Consider the following 20,701-nt stretch of genomic DNA (forward strand, 5'->3'; position numbering starts at 1 on the left):
ATAGACACAAAGGTGTATTTATTAAAATAAATATACACATCTTACAATACATAATGACCACTATTTTACATATATAAAATACACATTACTTCGTGGGTTATTTCCTCCAATGAATTCGGGAAAATAACACCAGTTTTAGTTTGATTTCCCTGTAACTCCAGTGCGTAGTAAATGTTTAGACAACCAGTCAAATCAGCAAATATTGATTCAGCGACTACTTGTGCCAGGTACTATTTTAGGTGCTGGGAAATTCAGCCATGAATGGAGACTAGTGCATACCGTCATGAAACTGACATTCCGGAGCGGTCAGTACACATTTTGGAATGAAGGGAGGGGGAAAAAAAATGCTTTTATCTGAGTCAGCAATACAATTTCAGAAGAGGAGTGAGAGGGTCATTTTTGAGTTTTAGTTGAACAACAAAGAAATATATATATATATATATATGTATGTATATATATATATATATATATAATTTGCAGAATTCCCTGGTTGTCCAGTAGTTAGGACTCTTTCCTTCCACTGCAGGGGGACACCTGTTCCATTCTTGGTCGGGGAACTATCCCACATGCCTTGGGGCGTGGCCAAAAAAAAAAAAAAATAGAAAGAGAGAAGAGAGAGAGAGATCTTTTCTGTTGAAAAGAATTCAAACCCGGGCAAGTAGTAGCAACCTCAAGTATGAATCAGGCATACAAGAACTGAGACAGAGCCTTGGGTGTTAAGAGTCACGAATATAGATTTGTCTTTGGGCGACACCCATATCTCAAAGATCAGATGTTAATGCAAAATAAAAATTATTTAGTTACTCGTTTTTGCTTGGCGCAGCCGTCACCACCAGCATTCGCCTATGCAGTCCTCCTCTGCAAGTGCATTTCGGTCAGACCCGATTTACGCAAATTCGGTTTACGTAGGCTTCGGGCCGGCGTCTCCAGACCTTCGGCCGAGTTCGCCCGAGTCGGGACGAACCATCTGTGCCTGCGGAGAGGGGTGGCGTGTCCGCTTCGCGCAGTGAGGGCCCGGACGGCGAGGATTCGGAAGCTACCCAGCCTGGGATCCCTTCATGCAGGGTGTCTGGGAAAGCATGGCTTTGCCAGGTTGCCACTGGAGCTGAGGGCGAGGGTCGGCGCCACATGTAGGGTTGCATTCCCCCCTCCGCCGTGGACTCGGCTGCAGCCCCACGGGTCCCCAGTTCCCGGACCGTTTCACACCTAGACCTCCACTGGGAGGTACAGCTGGTCTGGAGGGCCCGGGAAAGGGTTGCGGGTAGGACCCGGAGTCAGTCCGAGAGGACGAGGGTGGCGGAGTCCCTGTATTTCCCGGCCGGACCGCCCCCTGGGGCCTACGCGACGCGCGCGCCCTTTCGCCCACTCTGCGCCTCTCACTGCCCCTAGACTTCTCGGGACCACACCTTCCGCTCCCGCTCACATGGCGGACAAGAAGCTGGTGGTGGTGTTTGGAGCCACAGGTAAGCGAAACCCCAAGAGGAGGCGCTGGACCCCTTACCCAGGACAGCCCGGGGGTCCGGCCGGCCCCGCCCCCCAGCGCTAGGGGCGCCACCCTGGGCAGGCCTCCCATGCAGGTTCCACCCTGCAGGTCTTTCTGATTCTCCGCAGGTGCCCAGGGAGGCTCAGTGGCCCGGACACTCCTGGAAGATGGGACATTTAGGGTCCGAGTGGTGACCCGGGACCCTGGGCAGAGGGCAGCGAAGCAGCTGAGGCTGCAAGGTGCAGAGGTAGTGCAGGGAGACCAGGATGACGAGGCCAGCATGGAGCTGGCCCTGAGCGGGGCTCACGCCACCTTCATTGTGACCAACTACTGGGAGAACTGCAGCCAGGAGCAGGAGGTCAAGCAGGTGAGGCCAGGCCGCTGGGCGTCAGGAGGCCAGGGCAGGAGCCAGGCATCTTCAAAGAGCTCCCAGGTCTCTCTGCTGGCCCTTGCAGGGCAGCTCTGACTTGTCAGAGAGGGGCTGCCCCCTGCCTGTGACGACGGACACTGCAGCCTTTCCCCTCTTCCATGCAGCCCTCCTAGACTTTGATAAGGGCAGGAGGTGGCTTCTTCATCCAATGACTTAAGGTATCACCATACTGTTCACCCTTTTGAAGTGTACAGTTCAGTGTTTTTTCACATGTTCGCAAAGTTGTGCCGCCATCACCACTAGTAATTCCAGAACATTTCATCACCCCCAAAGGAAAACACCATAGCTGGTGGCAGCCCCTCCCCATTCTCCCCTCCCCATTCTCCCCTCCCCATTCTCCCCTCCCCATTCTCCCCTCCCCTTCTCCCCTCCCCAGGCCCAGGCAAGCACAGTCTGCTTTATGTCATCCAGTGACTTCACATTTTTCTTAACAACTCTGCTGACCCATAATTTTCTTAAAAGGTACACATTTTAATTGTACAATTTGATGAACTTTGAAGATAAATATACCCATATAACTGACTTCCCGGGTGGCGCTAGTGGTAAAGAACCCACCTGCCAATGCAGCACACATAAGAGACATGGGTTCAGTCCCTGAGTCAGGAAGATCCCCTGGAGGAGGGCATGGCAACCCACTCCAGTATTCTTGCCTGGAGAATCCCACGGACAGAAGAGACTGGAGGGCTACAGTCTACAGGGTCGCAAAGAGTGGGACCCAGTTGAAGCCACTTAGCACACACACAGCACACATACGCATGGAACTAACATTCTAATCAAAATATGGTGAGGGACAGGGAAGCCTGGCGTGCTGCAGTTCATGGGGTCACAAAGAGTCAGACACAGCTTGGCGACTGAACAACAACAACAAAGTATAACACATCACCGTCATTCCCCAAATCTGCCAGGTCCCTTTTAGATGTTTCACGTTTCTCTTTATTCTGTTTTCCACCCAGCTTCTCTTTGGTCGGTGGCTGTTGAGCCCAGGCTGCTGTGGGAGGGATGTGAGACAAACATGCATCTTTTTAAAATCTCCTGGAACGTGGAGACACTTGCAGTGGGCCTGTCACATAGCAGGCGCTTGGGTATTTGTAGAAGGTATGACTGGTGCAGCCAGGGTTCCAGGGCTGAGACCCCTGGCCATCAGCTTTCAGTCCTGCCCCGTCCACAGCTCCCCACCGCCTTGGCTGTGGACGTGACTTCCCTGAGCTCGTCTGTGTTTCCTCCCACGTAAAGGGGAGCTTTACTGGACCACTTTGGTCCATAAAGGGAACCTGGACTGGACCCCTGGTCTCTTCGTTTTTAACCTTGAGCCTTCAGTTGCTGTCTTACCTGGAAGCCCATCTCAGAGAGTGGACAAAGACAGCTTTTCTGGTTCATGCAGATCCCATCAACCTGACCGCCTGCCCCATGACAAATGACCACAAGCCAGGTGGCTTAAAACAACAGGAATTCATTCTCTCCCAGCTCTGAAGTCCAGGAGTCCAACAGCAAGGTGTTGGCCCTGCCCTGTCTGGAGGCTTGCCTCTTCTAGTCTGGTGGTGGTGCCTCTCCATGTGGTCACATCACTCTGGGCTCTGCCTCTGTCTTCACGCAGCCTTTCCTCTTCTCCCTGTCTCCTCTTCCATCTCTCATAAGGACAACTTGTCATTGGGTTGAGGGCCCACCAGGGTAATCCAGGATGATCTCAAGTTTTTTAACTTAAAAAATATCTTTGGAGACCCTTTCCCAAACGATGTGACATTCCCAGGTTCTGGTGGATGGGAGGTGGACATATCTCTTGGGAGGCCACCATCCAGCACCGTACACAGCCTTGTGCAGCAGGTGGTCTGTCCCCATTTAACCGATGAGGCCAGAGCAATTAGACCCTTTGTCCTGGAAGGCACAGCCAGGGCGCTGCAGAGCCAGTCTGGATCCCAGGTGGCGTGTTTTGTGTGCTGAACAGCTGAGCCATAGCGCTTCCGTAGGGGACGGCTGGGGCTCTCCAAGGAAGACTGCACAGCACGGGGACAAGATGCTGTCTGAGCACAGGCAGAGACGGGAAGCCTCTGTGTGCCTTCTCCAAGGTGGCACATGGTGGACTTCAGCCCAGTACCCTGGAAGGTGGGACAACCTGGATGATCTGGAGAAGGGGCGCTAAGGCTGTGTGGCTGGCGGGAGGCTTATAATCCTGAGGTAGAGGATGTGATGTTGTGGGAGCTGCACAGGAAAGAGGGAACCTTATCAGAGGGGTTAGTGGCCTGTGGCTCTTGGCACAGTGGCCTCTGGCCACAGAGCCTTCCTCTGAGCTTTGTGGCTTCTCCTTTCCCGCCCGCCCGCCCGCCAGGGAAAGCTGCTGGCCGATCTGGCCAAGCGCCTGGGCCTGCGCTACGTGGTCTACAGCGGCCTGGAGAACATCAAGAAGCTAACAGCGGGGAGGCTGACAGCGGGACACTTTGACGGCAAAGGGGAGGTGGAGGAGTATTTCCGGGACATCGGCGTCCCCATGACCACTGTGCGGCTGCCCTGCTATTTTGAGAACCTCCTCTCCTACTTCCTGCCCCAGAAAGCCCCGGATGGAAGGAGCTACTTGCTGAGTGAGTGTGCTCCCTCGGGCATCTCCTGGCACCATGCAGAGCCACGGTGGCCCAGAGAGCGGGCTTGTCCTCCGAGGGCTCCGGGTCTGAGCCCTGGCCCTCTCACAATAGACCCATGACCCTGTTGAGCATCCGTGTCCTGTCCCATGAGACGGGCATGGCCCAGACTTCCCCAGGGAAGATCTGTCCAGTGTGGGAACGCTGTGCTGTGTCTGTCCGAGAGCTTTGCAGAAACAAGCGTGGTTCTTGTTTCTGCTTCATCAGTGAGGAGAGGGTTTGGAGGGCTAGGTCCAGTTGTAGATTTCCCAGGGGTAGGAAAGCACTTTCTTCTCAGTGCCTGTCTCCAAATCTGCAAGCAGCTTGGAGGGCACCGTGTCCGACCTGTGTCCTGCCGCCGGCGGGGCAGTGCAGGAGGCTCGGCAGGCAGAGCGGAGGGGTCAGCACCCTCCCCTGGCTCCTCACCTCTGCGTGATCCCTGCTCACTCTCCCTTGGGCAGAGTCTGGGCCTGGCACCCCAACACCACCCTTTACAGTTTGCAGGGCCATCATCAAGTCACCTGTGTCCCATCACTGAGCTGGAGTTCATCCCCACAGGCTCCTGGGTGGTCTGAATGGGCAGCCGTGGAAACTTCACAGGCAGGGTCTGAGGGCTCCAGGTGCCTCATCTAGACAGAGCTCTGCTGCTCCCTCCCGAAAGCCACACCGCGGCCGGTAGAGTCACTCATTAACACGTTTATCAGCACCCACCCACCACGTTGCTCTGGGCTCGGCCCCGGCCTTGGCCACCCGAGCTTTCTTTCTGGCGTTTGGAGCACCCTCTGTGGGAGTCCATGTCAGGAACTGGGGTTTGCACCCATTCTTGGGCAGAGCGCCTTTCAAAGCCCCTTGCTCTCCTTCTGCTTGTTGCGGTCTCAGGCCTGACGGGTTGGCAGGCCTGGAGTTCTCCCCGGCCCGGCTCCCAGGATTTGAACGGCCTGCCAGCGGCAGAGCTCTGTCGTGTCCCGTTTCCTGACTCAGTTCTGCTGCTGACCCTGAAGTGTCTGAGTTAGGCCAGGTGCTGACCTGTGGGCCAACCAGCTGGTGGAGACCGACCCCTCAAGAGACACAGGCCAGCACATCCCTCTCCCCCTCCCAGGCTTGCCCATGGGTGACGTGCCCATAGACGGCATGTCCGTGGCCGACCTGGGTCCCGTGGTGCTCAGCTTGCTAAAGACACCAGAGGAGTACGTTGGCAGGAACATCGGGCTCAGCACCTGCAGGCACACGGTGGAGGAGTACGCCGCCCTGCTCACCAAGCACACGGGCAAGGCGGTGCGCAATGCCAAGGTGAGAGGCCTGGCGGGAACGCGGTAGCCCCATCCAAGGGGCTTTGCAAGTAGCAGGGGAGTGGCATCCTGGGCTGCCCCACGCTCTGAGCATCACAAAGCCAAGTTCATCCTCAGAGAATGCTGACGTTGTGCTGTCCTCAGGAGTGAAGTGTGGCTGCCGAGTGAGATGTCTGGCTCTGGCAGAGGGCCAAGTGGCAAGAAAGGGCTCCAGGAAGAGGGCCCAGCAGGGGCCAAAGCAAGGAGGGAGAGCACGGAGTGTTTTGGACTGCTTGGCGGAGGGGATGGAGGCTGCAGTAGGCCCCATCCGGCCCCTTTTCTTGGCCTGGCACAGTCCCCTCCTTCCCTCACCTACCCTGTCCTGTCCAGACCCCTGGGTTTGTTGTTTCTAATCATTTTGAGAGTCTGGGATACTCAGAGTCATTAAATGAAAGAAACCACCCACAGAGCCCCCCAGACGCAAGCAGAGCAGTAAAGAGGGGAGAGACCAGGGAAAGACACGTTTTGGGCTCAGATTTTGCTCCCAGCCCTTAACACCCACCTGTGTGTGACCAGAGGCCTAGCCCCTGGCCCCTCTCTGCCTCGGTTTCTTCATCTGTAAAGTGAGTGTACGGAGCGTATCCTGTCCTCGGGCTGCTGTGAAGAATGAACGGAATAATGATGTAGACGCTCCCTTGGCACAATGAATGTTCTACAAAACGTGCACTAAAGGGCTGTATATTATTATCTAAACAACGAAAGCCTGAGGCAGTCATGGAGGGTTTGGGAGCCAAGGAGTTAAGGTTCAGTTTGGTCAAGAAAGGGGAACAGCTTTGGTGTTTTGAGCAAGAAAGTGACAAAAGCAGAGTCCTGATATAGAAGGGACTGAGATGTTTGCACCTCGTGATCTTGGAAGAACTGGATATAAATTGCCCTGAAACAGTGGTTTTTGAAGTTTCATCTTTTTAGTATCAACGGTTTTCAGATGAATTCAGGGGGACAGAGTAGGAACTGAGGTACCGACGCCCCTCTGCTTGCAGACAAGCCCTGAGGACTACGAGAAGCTTGGCTTCCCTGGCGCCCGGGATCTGGCCGACATGTTCCGTTTCTATGCCCTGAAACCCGACCGCAACATCGCACTGACCCTGAAGCTCAACCCCAAGGCCAGGACACTGGACCAGTGGCTAGAGCAGCACAAAGAGGACTTCGCAGGGCTGTGACCCTGCCCACCTCTCAACCCCGTCTGGGGGGACTGGGGGTGCGGTCACAGTGACCCTCTCTTGTGTTACAAGAAAGTTTATTTTTTAAATAAAGGCCATTGTTCTCACAGATGGCTTCCAAAAGAAAAGCGCTTTGTTTCATGGTTTGGGGTTGTGGTGGCAGATGCTAGGGCACCAAGGCCATGAAAATTCCAATAGGAAGCGTCAAGTGCCCAGCCAAGTGTGGGGGGCCAAGAGCACCCCCTGCCCCCGGCCCTGCAGCCAGGGACGACGTCTGACACCCTTGCACGCACTCTTCCACCCCAGAACATCCGGGCATCTCTGTGTTCCTTCTGAGTTTCAGGGTGGGAAGACCAGCCCCTTCTTCCTCTCCCTTCACCTGCCTCCTGGGCCCCCGGGTGCAGCAGCCTCGAGATGTGATCTCAAAACATGCTGGTAAGAAAGAAACCCCTGAAGGGATGTGAAGAGAGCTGTGGACCCCAGGGCACGAGAACTTAGCACTGTGGAGAAGAGGTGATGCTGTCCACAGCACGGGCAGGGATGGGAAACCAGGGATGTGACCACCCAACCCTGCTCGGTGGGCAGAGCCCCCCAGGCATTTGGACTGCTTCCCTCTCCCGCTCACTATAGAGAAGAGAAGCGAAGGCCTGGAGGACACAGCCGGCAGGGAGACTGGTGTCTCTGTGGGCTTGCGGGACATCCACTGCGGTCTCTACCCTGCTCTGGCCTTGGGACCTGCAGAGGCACTGAAAGGATAGCAGGGCTGCCAAATTCATTCGACCTGTTGATTCATAAGCACTTCTTCAACAACTTATCCAGTGTGCTGGACCCTAAATACAGTGTTAACCAGGAAAGTTATGCGCCGTGTCTTGAGTCTGGTTTAGCAGGAGAGCCAGATACCAGTGTGCAGGACGACTTCAGACCGACATCAGGCTGCAGAGAGCAGGGGGGGATGAACACTGGAGGGCCTACTTCAGGGGCACAGGGACAGCCTGAGGGAGCAGCCTCCCAGGAGGGTAGGAGGGAGCAGACGTGATGACATGGGCTTCCAAGCCCACCCGTATCAGCAGGAGAACCCAACAGGTCATCCATGTCCAGCCCTGTGATGCCCAAGTGCCCCGGGCCCTCTGGAGGGGAGACTCACCTGCTGGAACCCTGACTCATGATATCGGGATCCAGGAGTGGCCCTTGGTCGGCACCAAGCCTGGGGAGAGCCCACCACGCCGGCTCCAGGGCAAGCTGCAGGGAGCTGAGGGCAGGCTCCGGTTGGTGCTGGCCGTTTCACCAGGCCTCTTGGGGTGGGTTGCTCACTTGGTGCCCCCTGGCCGGGCTGCTGTGAAGACTACATGGGGGAACTGGGGAGAGGCAGCGTCTAACTTCCCGGGCCCCTTGTGGTCAGGCCTCACAAGCCTCCAGTGCCTTCCCCTGTCCGCCCTCCTTCCAGCACTTCAGCAAGTGCTCGCCTCCCAGCCACAAAGGCCCAGTGGCCTAGGGACACTCTCTTGTGTTTCTAAATGGCTCAGCTCATGCTCCAGCCCCACCTCAGGCTGCAGAGGGGTCGGGAGACAGATCTCAGGAGCCAGCTGTGGGAATGAGCCAAACCTAGTGCAGCCAGGCCTCGAGGGGGACCCGAACCTCCAGATGCTGCCCCGCCACCTTCTGACCATCGGAGGGAAGAATGCCTTGGCACAGCCGTGAAGATGTCTCACTGGAAAGAAAATCCACTTTCCCCTTTCCAAGACTAGACTGCTAGTTTCAAAAAACATGGCTTTGGCTGACTTCTTTAGGAAGAAGACCTGAGGTGCCAAGAGAAACGTGATCGAGCCCTCCACCACCGTACCCTGGGGTCTCAGATCCTGCCCAGGTGGACCCATGCTGTGGACCCATGCTGAGTCCACAGCAGGTGCTTGGCAAACTTCTGTTCAACGGAGGAAGAGTTTGGAGACTGGCAGGAAGTCGCTGAGCCTCCTTCTTGCCCACCAGGTCTTCCCAGCGTCTTCACCCAATCCAGCAAGTGCCCACCCCCCCTCCACTACAGCCTGCTCAGCCCAGAACTCCGGGGCAAGGCAGAGTCATGTGCTTGGGGCCCACTCCAGCCACCATAGCCCAGATGAAGACCGCAATACACACAAAATACCTTAATATTCCTCTGAGAACAATGGAGGAAACAAAAAGTATCTAGTGATGGTGGTGGTGACGCTTAGGGACCTAAGGAGGCCACACCACAGGTGTTTTGAGGAGCGGGCTCCCAGAGTAAAAGCTACACGCTGAATCCTAGAACGTTCGTTCAGATCAGCACATCACTGCAGGATAAGCTCCTTGCTTCAGGTTGGGAGGGTCCGTGCCTGTCAGAGAGACACCTGTCCCACGGTGGGGTTGATGCTGAGGAAAGCCACCTCCGGCCACCCCCAGGAAGGCCAGCAGACGTGGGGTGGCCTGACGGGCAGGTGAGCACCCACTGCTGGGCCACCTGCAGAGACCTGTCCGAACTCTTTCAAAGAAGAGATGACCACAATTCAGGTTTTAAATATCTCTTTGCAGTAGATAATCTTATTTACATTGATACAGAATCACTTTACATTCTTAGAGCAGACACTAGCAGATGCTTTATTTTAGTAAATTATGGGGGGGAAAACAGAAAGGACACTAATCAGAAGGGTTCTCCATTAGCCTGTCTTGCCACAGCGGGGGGATCTGGAAACACAGGGGAACCTGCACGTCCCAGGAGCCAAGGCTGGGAAATGGTGCTTGGTCTGGCTGGATGCTGGAGAACCTTCGATTGCTGAGATTGCGCTCTCCTCTGAACAAACACTCGTATGGGAAAAGACAATGATTCTCAGCACTGAATAATTTAAACACACGTCTGAAAACAAGTCAGTAGTGAGTGGTGAGACCCAAGGCCCTGATAGCAGCGGGGCAGGGCTGGGGTTGAGAGGCCCTCAGTCAGCCCCAGGCCACGCCGGCTGTGGTCCAGCAGAAGGGCAGGAGCCCCACTCATGCGTGCCTTAGAACAACACAACTCAACTGTCGAGGGACAGGGCCACCCTGTCCGTCCTGACGGAGATCACAGCCCATGTGATCAAGAGTGGCCTCTGCAGGGACTGTCCTCTAGGCGTCACCCCAGGCCCCCCAGGCCCCCAGGTCCCAGCTGCTCAGTACCTTTGGGAATTAAAACCAACTCCAGCTGAAGGGTGGGTGACACCAGCAGGGTGTGTGCCCCAGGTTCCCGGAAAGGACAACCTGTCAGGAAAGACTCATTCTGGAACGTCCCGGAGGTTTGTTGAGAGGGAAATCAATCACGTCACAACTCGGTGCAGCTTAAGGCTTCATTTTCAAGCTGTAAGCATGGCCTTTAATTCTTTAACCACATTCAGTTCCAAATTAAGAGTTTCAGCTCTGCAGGAAGTGTCCAGCCGTCTGACTTTGCCAGAGCCTGAAGAGGCGAAGTTACCTACCCACAGACAGGAAACTACCAGCCCTGAGGCCGGCCATGCCTGACTGCCCAGGGTCTGTCCCGTCCGCAGTGACCTTCCGTGAAGAGCTGCGTGGTCACGTGAGTTCACTGTTGCCAAGGTGGTCCGGAGGCCTCTGCAGGCAGGGGCTCAGTGCTGCCGTGGGGAATCCTCCTGCGTCCAAGGTGCCCTGGCCACGAGGAGATGCTGCTGCTCCCTGCCTAGTTCCCGGTGGACCGTTTTCCTGAGCCAAGACACAAATGGGTATAGTTCACTAGCCTCGCAGGAAGGACACGCCCTGCTGGTTAACTTCTGCGGTCCCTGGGTGAACTTCTGCGGTCCCTGGGAAGAAGCCCCCGATATCAGGGACCAGCACAAGTGAAAGGTGAGTCCCGAGACACCATGCTGAGCAAGCAGGACTCCGGTCACTGCCCCGCCCCACCCCACACTAAAGCTGACACTGCCCTAGACGTCCCAGGCAGGACGGGGCGGGGCTGGGGAGATCTGAGTTCTAGGCCTGGCTCTGCTGTGACCTGCCCTCTGTGACTATGGGCAACCTGGTTCCCACCACAGCGGGATGCAGTGCCCCCGGGAGCTGGTGGAAGGAGGGCTGAGGGGCTCCAGGAGTGGCTCAGCCCTTCACTACCGGCCAGCTCCCCTTGGGCTGAGGCTGGGCTCACACCACGCCTGGGATGGGAACCTCTTCACCTCTGGGGGTGGGGGGATGATACTGGCTAAAATGAGGGAAAACAGGGATTCATTAGTTCAGAGGGGCATGAAGGGGAGGAACCTCAGGGGTTTTCCTACCTCGGCTGGGATATCAGGAGGTAAACATTCTCTTAAGTTTGGAAAGGAATCCCTCCTTGTCCTCCCCAGCCTCAGGCCTAGCCTTGCCTCCCGCGGAGCTATCCATGGTGCTGCCACCTGGGCATAAACAGCAGAGAGAACTGGGGTCAAGGGTGCAGATCTCCTCACAGCCCACCCCAGGCCCCGCCTGGCCACCCAGGGCTTGTGCTCCAAGAGCCACCAAGCGCCACCCCGAGAGGAGAGGTGGCCGTATCAGGCTGTCCAGGGTTGGCCCGTTCATCAGATGACTCAGCACTTAGAGCATCCCAACTGCTCCCAAGTCACTGGCCCTCGAGAGGAAAACAAGGAACAGAAAGGGACAACAGGCAGCTGTCCCACCTTAAGAACCATAACAGAAAAACAGCCAGCGCCGATGCCTTCCAGGCCAGGCTAAATGGCGTCCATACTTCATTCAATCCTTATGATAACCTTACAGGTAAATTCCAGATGAAAGAAACAAAAACCAGAGGCACAAAGGGGTTAGGTGGCATGACTAAAAGGCAGAGCAAATAAGCGAGCAGGAGGTCCGAGTTCAGACCCAAGCAGTCAGACACCAAAGCCCAGGCTCTGAGAAGGTGAAGAGCATGTGCCGAGAGCCACCAACCAGCTTCCACACCCGGCCAGTGCGCATGGACCATCTCCAGGGCACCCGGGACCCCAGGACATGTGCACTGCTCATCTGGGATGGGGCAGCCAAGGGCCCCGCGTGTCACCGGGCAAGCACCTGGCTCCAAATGCCCCAAGATGGGGAGGCCGCCCTTCTGATTCCAGAGGGGCCGTGAGAGCCCCTCTGCACAAACATGTCACAAGGCAAGAGGACCGACGCCCTATGAGCTGGACTGGACTCAATGTTTTTCATTGTGCCAGGAGAATCAGTGCATGTCAACGTGCGGGGGGATGTATGTCAAGGACAGTGTGTAGAGGGGACAAAATGCCCATGTCCCCAGGATCTCAGTCTGAGACGTCTTTGTCGGTGAGACGCCCACAGCTTTGGGCGGCAGGCCTCCAGAAGAGGTGGGGAAGGTAATCCATGGCTCTTTAAAAGGTGATGAATAGCCAGGTAAGCTCATTCCATGAATCTGCACCACCTTTTCCTCCACAGGTACAAGCTCCTAGTGTCATAAGCAAGTCTGGCACTTACTTGGGGGTTCAGTGCCTGCTGGCCTCCCCGCTCACACTGTAAGCTGGGCGGGGCAGGGACCCCGTCTCTCTGGTCATCGCTTCTGAGCACATGGTAAATGCTTGGTGACCATCAGTGCGAGAAACAGAAGCCAACAGGACTCCAGGGTGACGTCTGAGGACCGGACCCACCCTACAGGCAGAGGTGCGGGGTCTACACGCACAGTCTGACTACCTGAGCTGACTACACGCTCAGAGCCAGCACAGCGCCTCTTGTTCCACTAAAATGTCTTTTTCCTCATCTTCCTCTTGCCTCCACCCTGCCTAAATAAAGAGGCTCAACAGTCAATGGCGTCAGCTCATCAGAGAAGATACTGCAGGTGGATCCAAGCTCTGGAAGAGGTTCCTGCACGACAGCTAAATGGACGTACAGGGGTCGTCACAGGAGTTAATGACAACCCACAAGCACAAACAACGAGCCATGCTGTCTCTAAACCCAAAAGGTCACTCGGTAACCTCAGAGTGCCCCAGGCCCCCAGCTCGCTGCGGTTTTTCTGCTTCTCAGACTGGGAATGAAGCCAGGGTCAGCCATTATTAAGGTTTTCAGCAGGGGCTACAGAGAACAAAAATAAACAAGTGATACTAAACCCACCAAAAACGTTTAGGTTGTTTTCCTACATAATGGTAACTTTTCTAAATGCCTTCCCGATACCTTTCCCGTGGTGAAAGCAAAGACACCCAGGAATCAGTCTGCATCTGCAGTGACTATCTCCACGGGCCCTTGGGGGCTATTAAGTGATACGCTAGCCCAAGAACCACTGATGCCTGCAGGCAACTGCTTCCAGTGTAACTTTAACAGCAGAGATTCAGGCTCTACTGAGTAAGCAGGATGCACCTTAGTACAGACGTCGGGAAAGGTCGTTGTGTGCACCGGTGTGTCCTCACACGTGGACGGCAAAAGGAACTTTCTTCACAGTAACAAGAGGCTTAACCACACCTAGGCTGCGGACTGACCGACAGTGCATTCCAGTGCTAAGATTCTTAAAAGCCATTTAAAGAATTATATCTGGGAGCCAAATTTCCCACTGAATACAATTCTGAAATGACAATGGAAGTGAGTGGAAAAAAAAAATAATTCAGGACACTCATTTCACTTTATGAACTCTTCACAAACACATGCAACACATATGTTAACATTATGATATATTCAGCAAAATTATGTCAATAGAAATTTAAAACGAAGAACTGGCAAAGTGTCTGGCACCTAAGAGCCTCCCAATAAATCTCGGCTGAACGAGGGGAGAGGGAATGAGATAACAGGATGAGAACCATGGACGTTACTCAGAAGCTGATTGCAGGACCAACTCCCAATCTGAGCTCTCAGGAAGGGGCTTGATAACAACTGGTGGATAATACCCGACATGCAAACGGTGAACAAGGCCCAGGGTCTCACTCAGAGCTCAGACAGGAAGACCTTGAGTTCCCCTGGGGGAGGGGCGCATGGCTGAAAGCTGGTTGCAGAGCAAATCTCGCATGCTCTGTGACTGTGGGAATGTTTGGGACTCAGGAAAAAAACCTAGGGGTGCATAAGTAGAGTTATGTGGAAGAATCATCCCCACTTCTTTTTAGTCCAAGGGATAGTAACAAGAAAATATGAAAACGTCTATGAACCAAACCACTACAGTAAGTGCCCACTTTATGCCCAGTTGGCCACAGATAGAATCTGCAGCAGCTGTTTTTTCACAGAGGACTTGGTCCCCTGGATTTAGGGGAGCTTGGCCAACTCCAAGCAAAGGCTGCTGCCACTAGGACCCCCAGCCCTGCCCCAGGGCCCCCAGACCAAGACCCCACCCTCAGCTCTGATCACCTGCTCTGACTGTACACTAATCTAATACCATTCAAGTTCCGAGAAGGTGAGAGAAAATTCCGGACCCAGACAAAAACAAAGTGATGCAACCAGGAGCCAACACATTGGGCAACAGAAGCCAACTCACCCTCAGCATGGCCTGTCCCAGCCCAGAAGGAGGCCCAACCGACAGGGAACAGCATTTCCTCGGCATAACACCCCATCCCAGCAGAGCACCCCATCCCAGCAGAGCACCCCCATCCAGAGGGACGAGGGCTGTAGCCAAGGTGCCTGTAGCCAAAGCTTCTGCCTGTGGTCAGAGTTGGGGGAACATGGCTACTCACCAATCACCAATATTTAACTGCACTCTATAGATGTTTAAGCTCAGAGTAAACAAGGCGTTTTGTTTGTTCACGGCCCTAGAAGCTCAGAGTTTAGACCTGCTGCACACAGGCAGATCTGGGGTTGTTAAGCCTGTAGCAGCTGCTGTTTACAGGACACTCTGAAATCCAGGGGAAGCCGCCTGGGCGAGGAAGACATGCATCTTCTCCTTTAGTGGCTACAAGCTAGAGCTAGAAGAATCTAGCTGGTGAAAGATCTTATGCAGGAATGAGGTGGAAGAATCTAGCTGGTGGAAGATCTCATGCAGGAATGAGCCCAAGGTCACAGGGCAAGTGGCAGAACCAAGGCTAGAACTCAGGAGAGCAGCCCTAAAACACAGAGATGCTCCCTGGAGGGAAGCGTCAGAGAACTTACTGACCTCGGCCAGCAGCACGTACACAGAGGATGAGGGCCAGAGCGGGGGGCCCTGCTGGCCAGCTTTCCCCAGAGTGTGGCGGTCCCGTGCCACTCTGCCCAACACTCAGCCCCTCTCTTACTACTGGGCCCTCTGGAGACTCCAGGAAGATTCCCCAGTGGAAACCCCAACATGTTTCCAAACCATCTGCCCTCCCAGGTACTGAGGGGCTCCCACGGGCCGCAGGGCTGTCTCACCAGTGCTTGTGTTGGTGACGCCGTTCACTGTCCCCTCCACGTCGGTCTCGTCCTCGGCGTAGCTCAGGATCAGGCTCTGCTGCCGGCTTGTCAGTCTCCTGTGGACCGAGCGCAGTCAGTATCCAAGCGGCTCCTCTGGGCAGCTCTTCAAAAGGATGTGGACGTGGCTGGTCCCCATGCAGCATGTGGGAAAGGCAGGACCCTCGACCCAGGCACTGGGCACACCCTGAACCCAAGAGCCCACACCCTTAAAGCTTCTGTAAAGTAAGCCTCTTCAACTACCCTGAGTTGTTCTAAACAACTGCCACTGTGGCCATGGTAAACAGTTTACCAGAGGGATGAAAAGCTGTTACAAGTGTGTGTGTAGGAAATTATCTAATTAAAGAGAGTGCTGGAAACCCAGCCCACTGAGAGGAGTTGGCAAGCCCTGCTCCAGATGTCCACAGCTCCCCCTAGGACTTTTCTCCTGAAGGCCAGACACGATACCTGCCGCCAGCTGGTTCTAGATCATCTCTCAGATGGAGGGCGACCCGAGAGTGATAATAATAAAACCAACAGCAGCAATAATAGCTAACTGCTCCCTATGGGTTATTCATTTCATCTCCCAGCAACTCAGCGAGGTCGAACTTTTTTATCACGTCCGCTTTCAAAAGGTGCACCTGGGCAGGACAGACTTAGAGGGAGAAGTAACCTGCCTAAGCCTCAGTGCTTACAGCAGAAGTGCCACACAGGCCGGGCGGTCGGGCTCAGCACCTGCCTGCCAGGTGAGAAGTCCTCGACCGGCTCCTGCTGGTGCTGGAAGCTGCAGTGAGTGGGTGGGCCTCATCACACCAGGAGGCACTTACTTTGGAACTCTGATCTTGATGTGAATGTAGTGGTCTCCATAGCCATAGCTGTTAATCCGCGGGATGCCCTTCCCACTCATCCGAATCTTCTGATCTGACTGAGTCCCAGGGGGGATCTATAAAGAAAGGAACCTCAGGTTTTCCTCCACCTCCAGCTGCCCAAATGAAAACATCTCACGACATGAAGACCATCTTACTCCCGAAAAGAACTCCATTCAGGTTTCTAGATAAAACCCACCAAACACCACACAGAAACTGGCTAGGCTGTGTCCACCCTGAGCAGAGCCTGTGACGGGCTTGGGGGCCAGGAGTCTGGGGTGGCGAGCCCACAGCAGGAGGAAAGGAGCTCAGGGAGTAGGACCTGGGAGGAAGCAGAGCCAACCTGGGGCGCCACTGAAGCTGCTGCCAAGCCCACCAGGATGGACATGGCCCAGGAGCTGCTTCCCAGCCAAGTCACACCCAAGGTGTGGCCCACACTCCTCCTGCCTTCCGCCAGGTTGTTCCCAGGTTTCAGCCATTTTCCGTTTTAGAAAGAAAAGAGCAGTGAGAATGGGCTTGCACTCTTACCGTCACGTTGATGGTCTCGTACAGGCCCTGCGTTCTGGCGGTGCCCCCGAGGATGGCCTGAGCTATGGAGATAAAGAGGTCCGAGTGGATGTCTGCGCCGTCCCTCCGGAACACAGGGCTTTTCTGCACCTATGGCCAAGCAAAGGAGGGTTATCAACACTCAGAGAAGTCCTTCTGGAGAGCAGACCACAGCCGCGGCTCAGCGTGCAGCATCCAGGGAGACAGCGTACTTTCACCAAAGCGCCCACCTCCCCCAGGCTCCGGGAGTTACAGGGCAGCTTCTTCCTTCACTGCAATGCCACAGTGTCCTCTCAGATGAAGCTATTCAAGTCTTGAGGGAAATAAAACTAAATTTTGAAAATTAAAAAAATATAAAAATCTTACTTTACTAGAGACACAGATTAATACAGTCTACAAAGGAAGAAAGGGTTTACTTTCCAGAGTCTTTTGGTACAAGCTACCTTCAAGTCAGACTAGCAGCACTGGAATGATTCTGATTTTATAAGCACTGTTTTTTTTTTATCTCAAAGACATTCTTTGTCTTCCAGTGATTTCTTCTTTTCTTCTCTACTATCAGCTGGGAACAATCTGAATTCGATATCAAACCTTCTTCATAGACTGGCTTCCAGACTGAGACCTTTCTCTTCAATTTCTCAGTCTTAAAGATTCACCCTTTACATTATTTTTGTCTTTGTTTTAAACTATGAAATATTTCACACATATGTAAATCAGCACAAGTAATTAGCACACGCTGTACACACAACCCTGCTTAGGTCACAGAAGACCAGGACACAGGTGACTTCTCCCCCTCCTGCTCACCCCTCCGCAGCAGCCGCTACATTTAGTCTCCATCTTTCCTAGGAGCGTCTGTTTACCTTTTCTACATGTCCCTAAACAATACATGGCACCACCTCGAGTGGTTTGAAACTACACAGATGACCTCATTCCTCGGCCTGCAACCCGCTCACTCCCTGTCCGTAACCGAGAGCTACCAGGGTGTCTCACGACAACATGTGTGTCTCCAGCTTCTGCTCCTAGGTGCCCACAGTGCAGCCCCCTCGCCATCTCCTCCCGAAGGCAGCAGGCCGCTGGTAGTGCTCGCCGTTGTAGGCGAGGCTGGCACACACCTTGCCTCCGCCTGCCGCACCGCCTCAGGGACATGCCTGGTGGAATCAGTGGCAGAGGTGCCACTTCCTCTGTTACCCTTGCCTCAGAAAACTTTGCCTGCACGTCACATGTAAATCTGTAGCTCTGGCACCTACTGTCCCCATGAACAATTCAATACATCAATAAAAAATAAAAGATGTTTTCTGTATTTTTATGAGTGCTTTGTTGCCAACTTGTAAACACCTTGGGGTAACTTTGTTCTCTCCACATTTAGCACAAAAGCTTGATGTAACACATGTTTAATCACCCCCCTGAGGTGGCCACCACTTGCCTTAGAAACCTGAACAGCCAGACACATTCCATGAAGCTCCCATCTCACCCATAAGAAGCCTGGGCTGCACCCTCTCCACGAGAGCAAAGGCCCAAAAGAGGCCGTGCAAACAGAGCACCTACCCTGAATGTGATGAAAATTTCTCGTTTTCCTACAGGCATCCTCACAGTCTGGCCATCCTCGACTCCTGTAAGCAAGAGAACAATTATTTTGGAATGTCTGAAGGCATTTTCTACACTGGATCTATTTACAACCCACCCACTTACTCTTTCCTGTTTCCTGTTAACAAGGAACAACACAGTCACCCAATACGGCAACAAGTAAAGTGTCACTTTTCAAAGGTGCGGCATATAGTAATCGATAACCAAATGAAAGCACCTTCTATTCACTTATTCAAGTTTACCAGCAGGTCCACCTAGTACCCCAGTGAGTTTAGAGTCTAGTGGGGCACAGCACTAAAGAATCCGCCTGCCAGCGCAGGAGATGCAGGAGAAGCAGGTTCACTCCCTGGGTCGGGAAGGTCCCCTGGAGAAGGAAATGGCAACCAACTGCAGTATTCTTGCATGGAGAGCCTATGGACAGAGGAGCCTGGCGGGCTACGGTCCCTGCAATGAGTTGGATGCCACTGAGCACACCCACAGGGGAGACAGTTATTAGCTGAATAACAACACCACGTTATCACTACAAACAGAGATAAGTGCTTAGAAGGAAAGGATCACAGCTCCAAAGGAACATCTAAGGAAATGCTTCCAGAAGGCTCCCCTGGGGATGAGGAAGCTGCAGGCAGCAAGGCAACAAGGGGGAGCCTAAGAAGATAGGAGGCTGAGACCAAGAGGGGCTGGAAGTCAGTTTTTGGCCCGAGAATCGCCACAGAGTCTTCAACAGTGTGAGACGTGATCAGACCACCCTGTGCAAAGACCACTCCAGGAACAGGATTGGTTTGGGGTGGGGGGTGGGGGTCATAGGCTGGCCCTGGGGGCAGAGGGTGGCTTGGCCAGCTGGGCGGGCAGTGGCTACAACGTTGGCCTTGGGACAGAAAGAGGTGGAGGAGCTGCTTCTTGCAGGAGCAGGGCAGGCACGCGAGGTGCCGTTTCCCTATGACACGCACAGATCTTAAGGGTAACTGGTGCAGACGAAAACGCAGGAGACTGTGGTTTCTCCTCGAGTTTCGGCTCCAAAAACAAGGGCAGATGGCCTCAGCTCCCAGCCCCCGTGTGTGGAGGAGCCCAGACCCACCGGCAGGCACGGGGATCACCACCTTCTTCTTCTGCTTAGCCTGTCCTGCTCCTCTGCACACCACACAGGGAGACGTGATGATGGAGCCCCGGCCACCACACCTCCGACACGTGGAGCGCATCACAAAAGGGCCTGTGTTTATGGTTTCCTACAAAGACAAAAAAATGGGACCCTTAGACACCAGTGCACCCTGACAGCAAGGCCCTAGGACCACAACGAGCATGAGAAACGTCTCACCGAAAACCCGTATGTGTGGTGTGCGCCTGCGCTACAACACACTGCCTGAGGACAAGCTGCAGGAGCTCAAACTGTTAACCTGACCTAGAGCACACTGCCTCCTGAATCCTGAACCAAACCTGATTATATGAGACAGGAAAATGAGACAGTGCCTCTCTACAGAAGGTGCCCAAGCCCCCAGAGCCGAGCAAATCACTTTAAAGAGAACCCTCTCTTCCCTTTACAAAAGGGACAGCTGGGAAAGAAAGAGGGAAGTGACAACTGGAAGCAACTCCCACCCAGAGCTGCCCCTGCCTGCCCCAAGGGAGGAGCAGCACAGGCCTCTGTCCCCCACAGCCCCCAATAGTCCCACCTCGTCACAGATACCCATAAGCAAGGAGGCAAGCGGCTCCTCTTGCAGCCACCCTCACCCCAGTCCTCCAGGAGCCTCCTCAGCTCCCAGCCCCTTGCACAAGTGGAGCCTTATGGTCTGTGGCCACTCCCATCAGCTCTTCACTGGACAATGGAACTCAGTTACCATTTTCTTTAACTCAACATCCTTGGGATTTTTTAGGGGGTGAGGGTAAATTATCAACACGCTGTTGTAGCAAACCAAAGGATACAGAGATATATAAAAAATTAATCTCCCCCTCACCTTGACTCCCAGGGTGACCTGCTCATAGGAGCTCAGTTTGAGGTGTTCTTCCCATGACTCACTCACTCTCTTTCTCACCATAAAGAAGTTTTTAAGTAAAAATTTTACAAGAGTGTATTGCATTCTCACTCTGCAACATGCCTTTCCCTCTCACCTTCATGATGCATCATGACCAATGTACATAGACCTCAATTTCCATTTTAATATTTTTGTTTCAATGCTAAAGAAAAAATATCTCTGCACATAGACACCCTTCAGTTTTACCGTATTATCTCAATGTTCACCAAAGAAATATGAAAAAAGAAAGTCACAACAATTCAGGACCTTGGAGAAAGGACCTCAGATGTGAGAGGAACTGGGATCAATAAAAAGTATCTGTAACAAGAGGCAGTGACTCCGATGGTAAAACAGTAGCCACGACAATCTTCATCCTCTCCAAGCACGCCCTCTAGAGGAAAGCAGGCACAATTTTACTTTT

General features: G+C 53.9%; 2 protein-coding genes across 5 annotated transcripts in view; one reads left to right on the forward strand and one right to left on the reverse strand.

The window, feature by feature from the left end:
• The first annotated feature begins 1,029 nt into the window (after positions 1-1,029).
• NMRAL1 (NmrA like redox sensor 1) lies at positions 1,030-7,119 on the forward strand. 3 transcript variants are annotated; one of them, XM_025275716.3, is made up of 6 exons: positions 1,064-1,224; positions 1,390-1,463; positions 1,612-1,850; positions 4,237-4,486; positions 5,622-5,812; positions 6,831-7,119. In XM_025275716.3, the coding sequence occupies exons 2-6, from the start codon at positions 1,424-1,426 to the stop codon at positions 7,008-7,010; spliced, it is 900 nt and encodes a 299-aa protein (XP_025131501.3). In that variant the 5' UTR covers positions 1,064-1,224; positions 1,390-1,423; the 3' UTR covers positions 7,011-7,119. The 3 variants fall into 3 exon arrangements, with proteins under 3 accessions (XP_025131502.3, XP_025131501.3, XP_006054941.3); XM_006054879.4 differs by having other exon boundaries at positions 1,188-1,261; XM_025275717.3 differs by lacking the exons at positions 5,622-5,812; positions 6,831-7,119 and adding an exon at positions 5,020-5,599 and having other exon boundaries at positions 1,030-1,463.
• Positions 7,120-9,525: 2,406 nt separating this feature from the next.
• The window catches only part of DNAJA3 (DnaJ heat shock protein family (Hsp40) member A3), a 30,922-nt gene continuing 19,746 nt past the window's right edge, over positions 9,526-20,701 (reverse strand). The window contains exons 6-12 of one of the 2 annotated variants that reach the window (XM_006054876.4): positions 19,353-19,500; positions 18,239-18,303; positions 16,679-16,807; positions 16,112-16,227; positions 15,267-15,364; positions 11,270-11,386; positions 9,526-10,706 (exon numbers count right to left, since the gene is read on the reverse strand). In XM_006054876.4, coding sequence (XP_006054938.2) covers positions 11,283-11,386; positions 15,267-15,364; positions 16,112-16,227; positions 16,679-16,807; positions 18,239-18,303; positions 19,353-19,500 — 660 coding nt within the window. In that variant the 3' untranslated portion in view covers positions 9,526-10,706; positions 11,270-11,282. The remainder of the gene's footprint in view (positions 10,707-11,269; positions 11,387-15,266; positions 15,365-16,111; positions 16,228-16,678; positions 16,808-18,238; positions 18,304-19,352; positions 19,501-20,701) is intronic. The other variant, XM_006054877.4, reaches the window with a different exon arrangement.

The sequence above is a fragment of the Bubalus bubalis genome, chromosome 24 (assembly GCF_019923935.1).
Source record: "Bubalus bubalis isolate 160015118507 breed Murrah chromosome 24, NDDB_SH_1, whole genome shotgun sequence".
NCBI lineage: Eukaryota > Metazoa > Chordata > Mammalia > Artiodactyla > Bovidae > Bubalus > Bubalus bubalis.

What these genes read in the sequence shown, in the direction of transcription:
- NMRAL1 (XM_025275716.3), top strand. Translation starts at nt 1,424, where the DNA reads ATGGCGGACAAGAAGCTGGTGGTGGTGTTTGGAGCCACAG. An exon ending in AGGAGCAGGAGGTCAAGCAG is followed by an intron (nt 1,851 to 4,236) that starts GTGAGGCCAGGC and finishes CCCGCCCGCCAG; the next exon opens with GGAAAGCTGCTGGCCGATCT. An exon ending in TGGAAGGAGCTACTTGCTGA is followed by an intron (nt 4,487 to 5,621) that starts GTGAGTGTGCTC and finishes TCCCCCTCCCAG; the next exon opens with GCTTGCCCATGGGTGACGTG.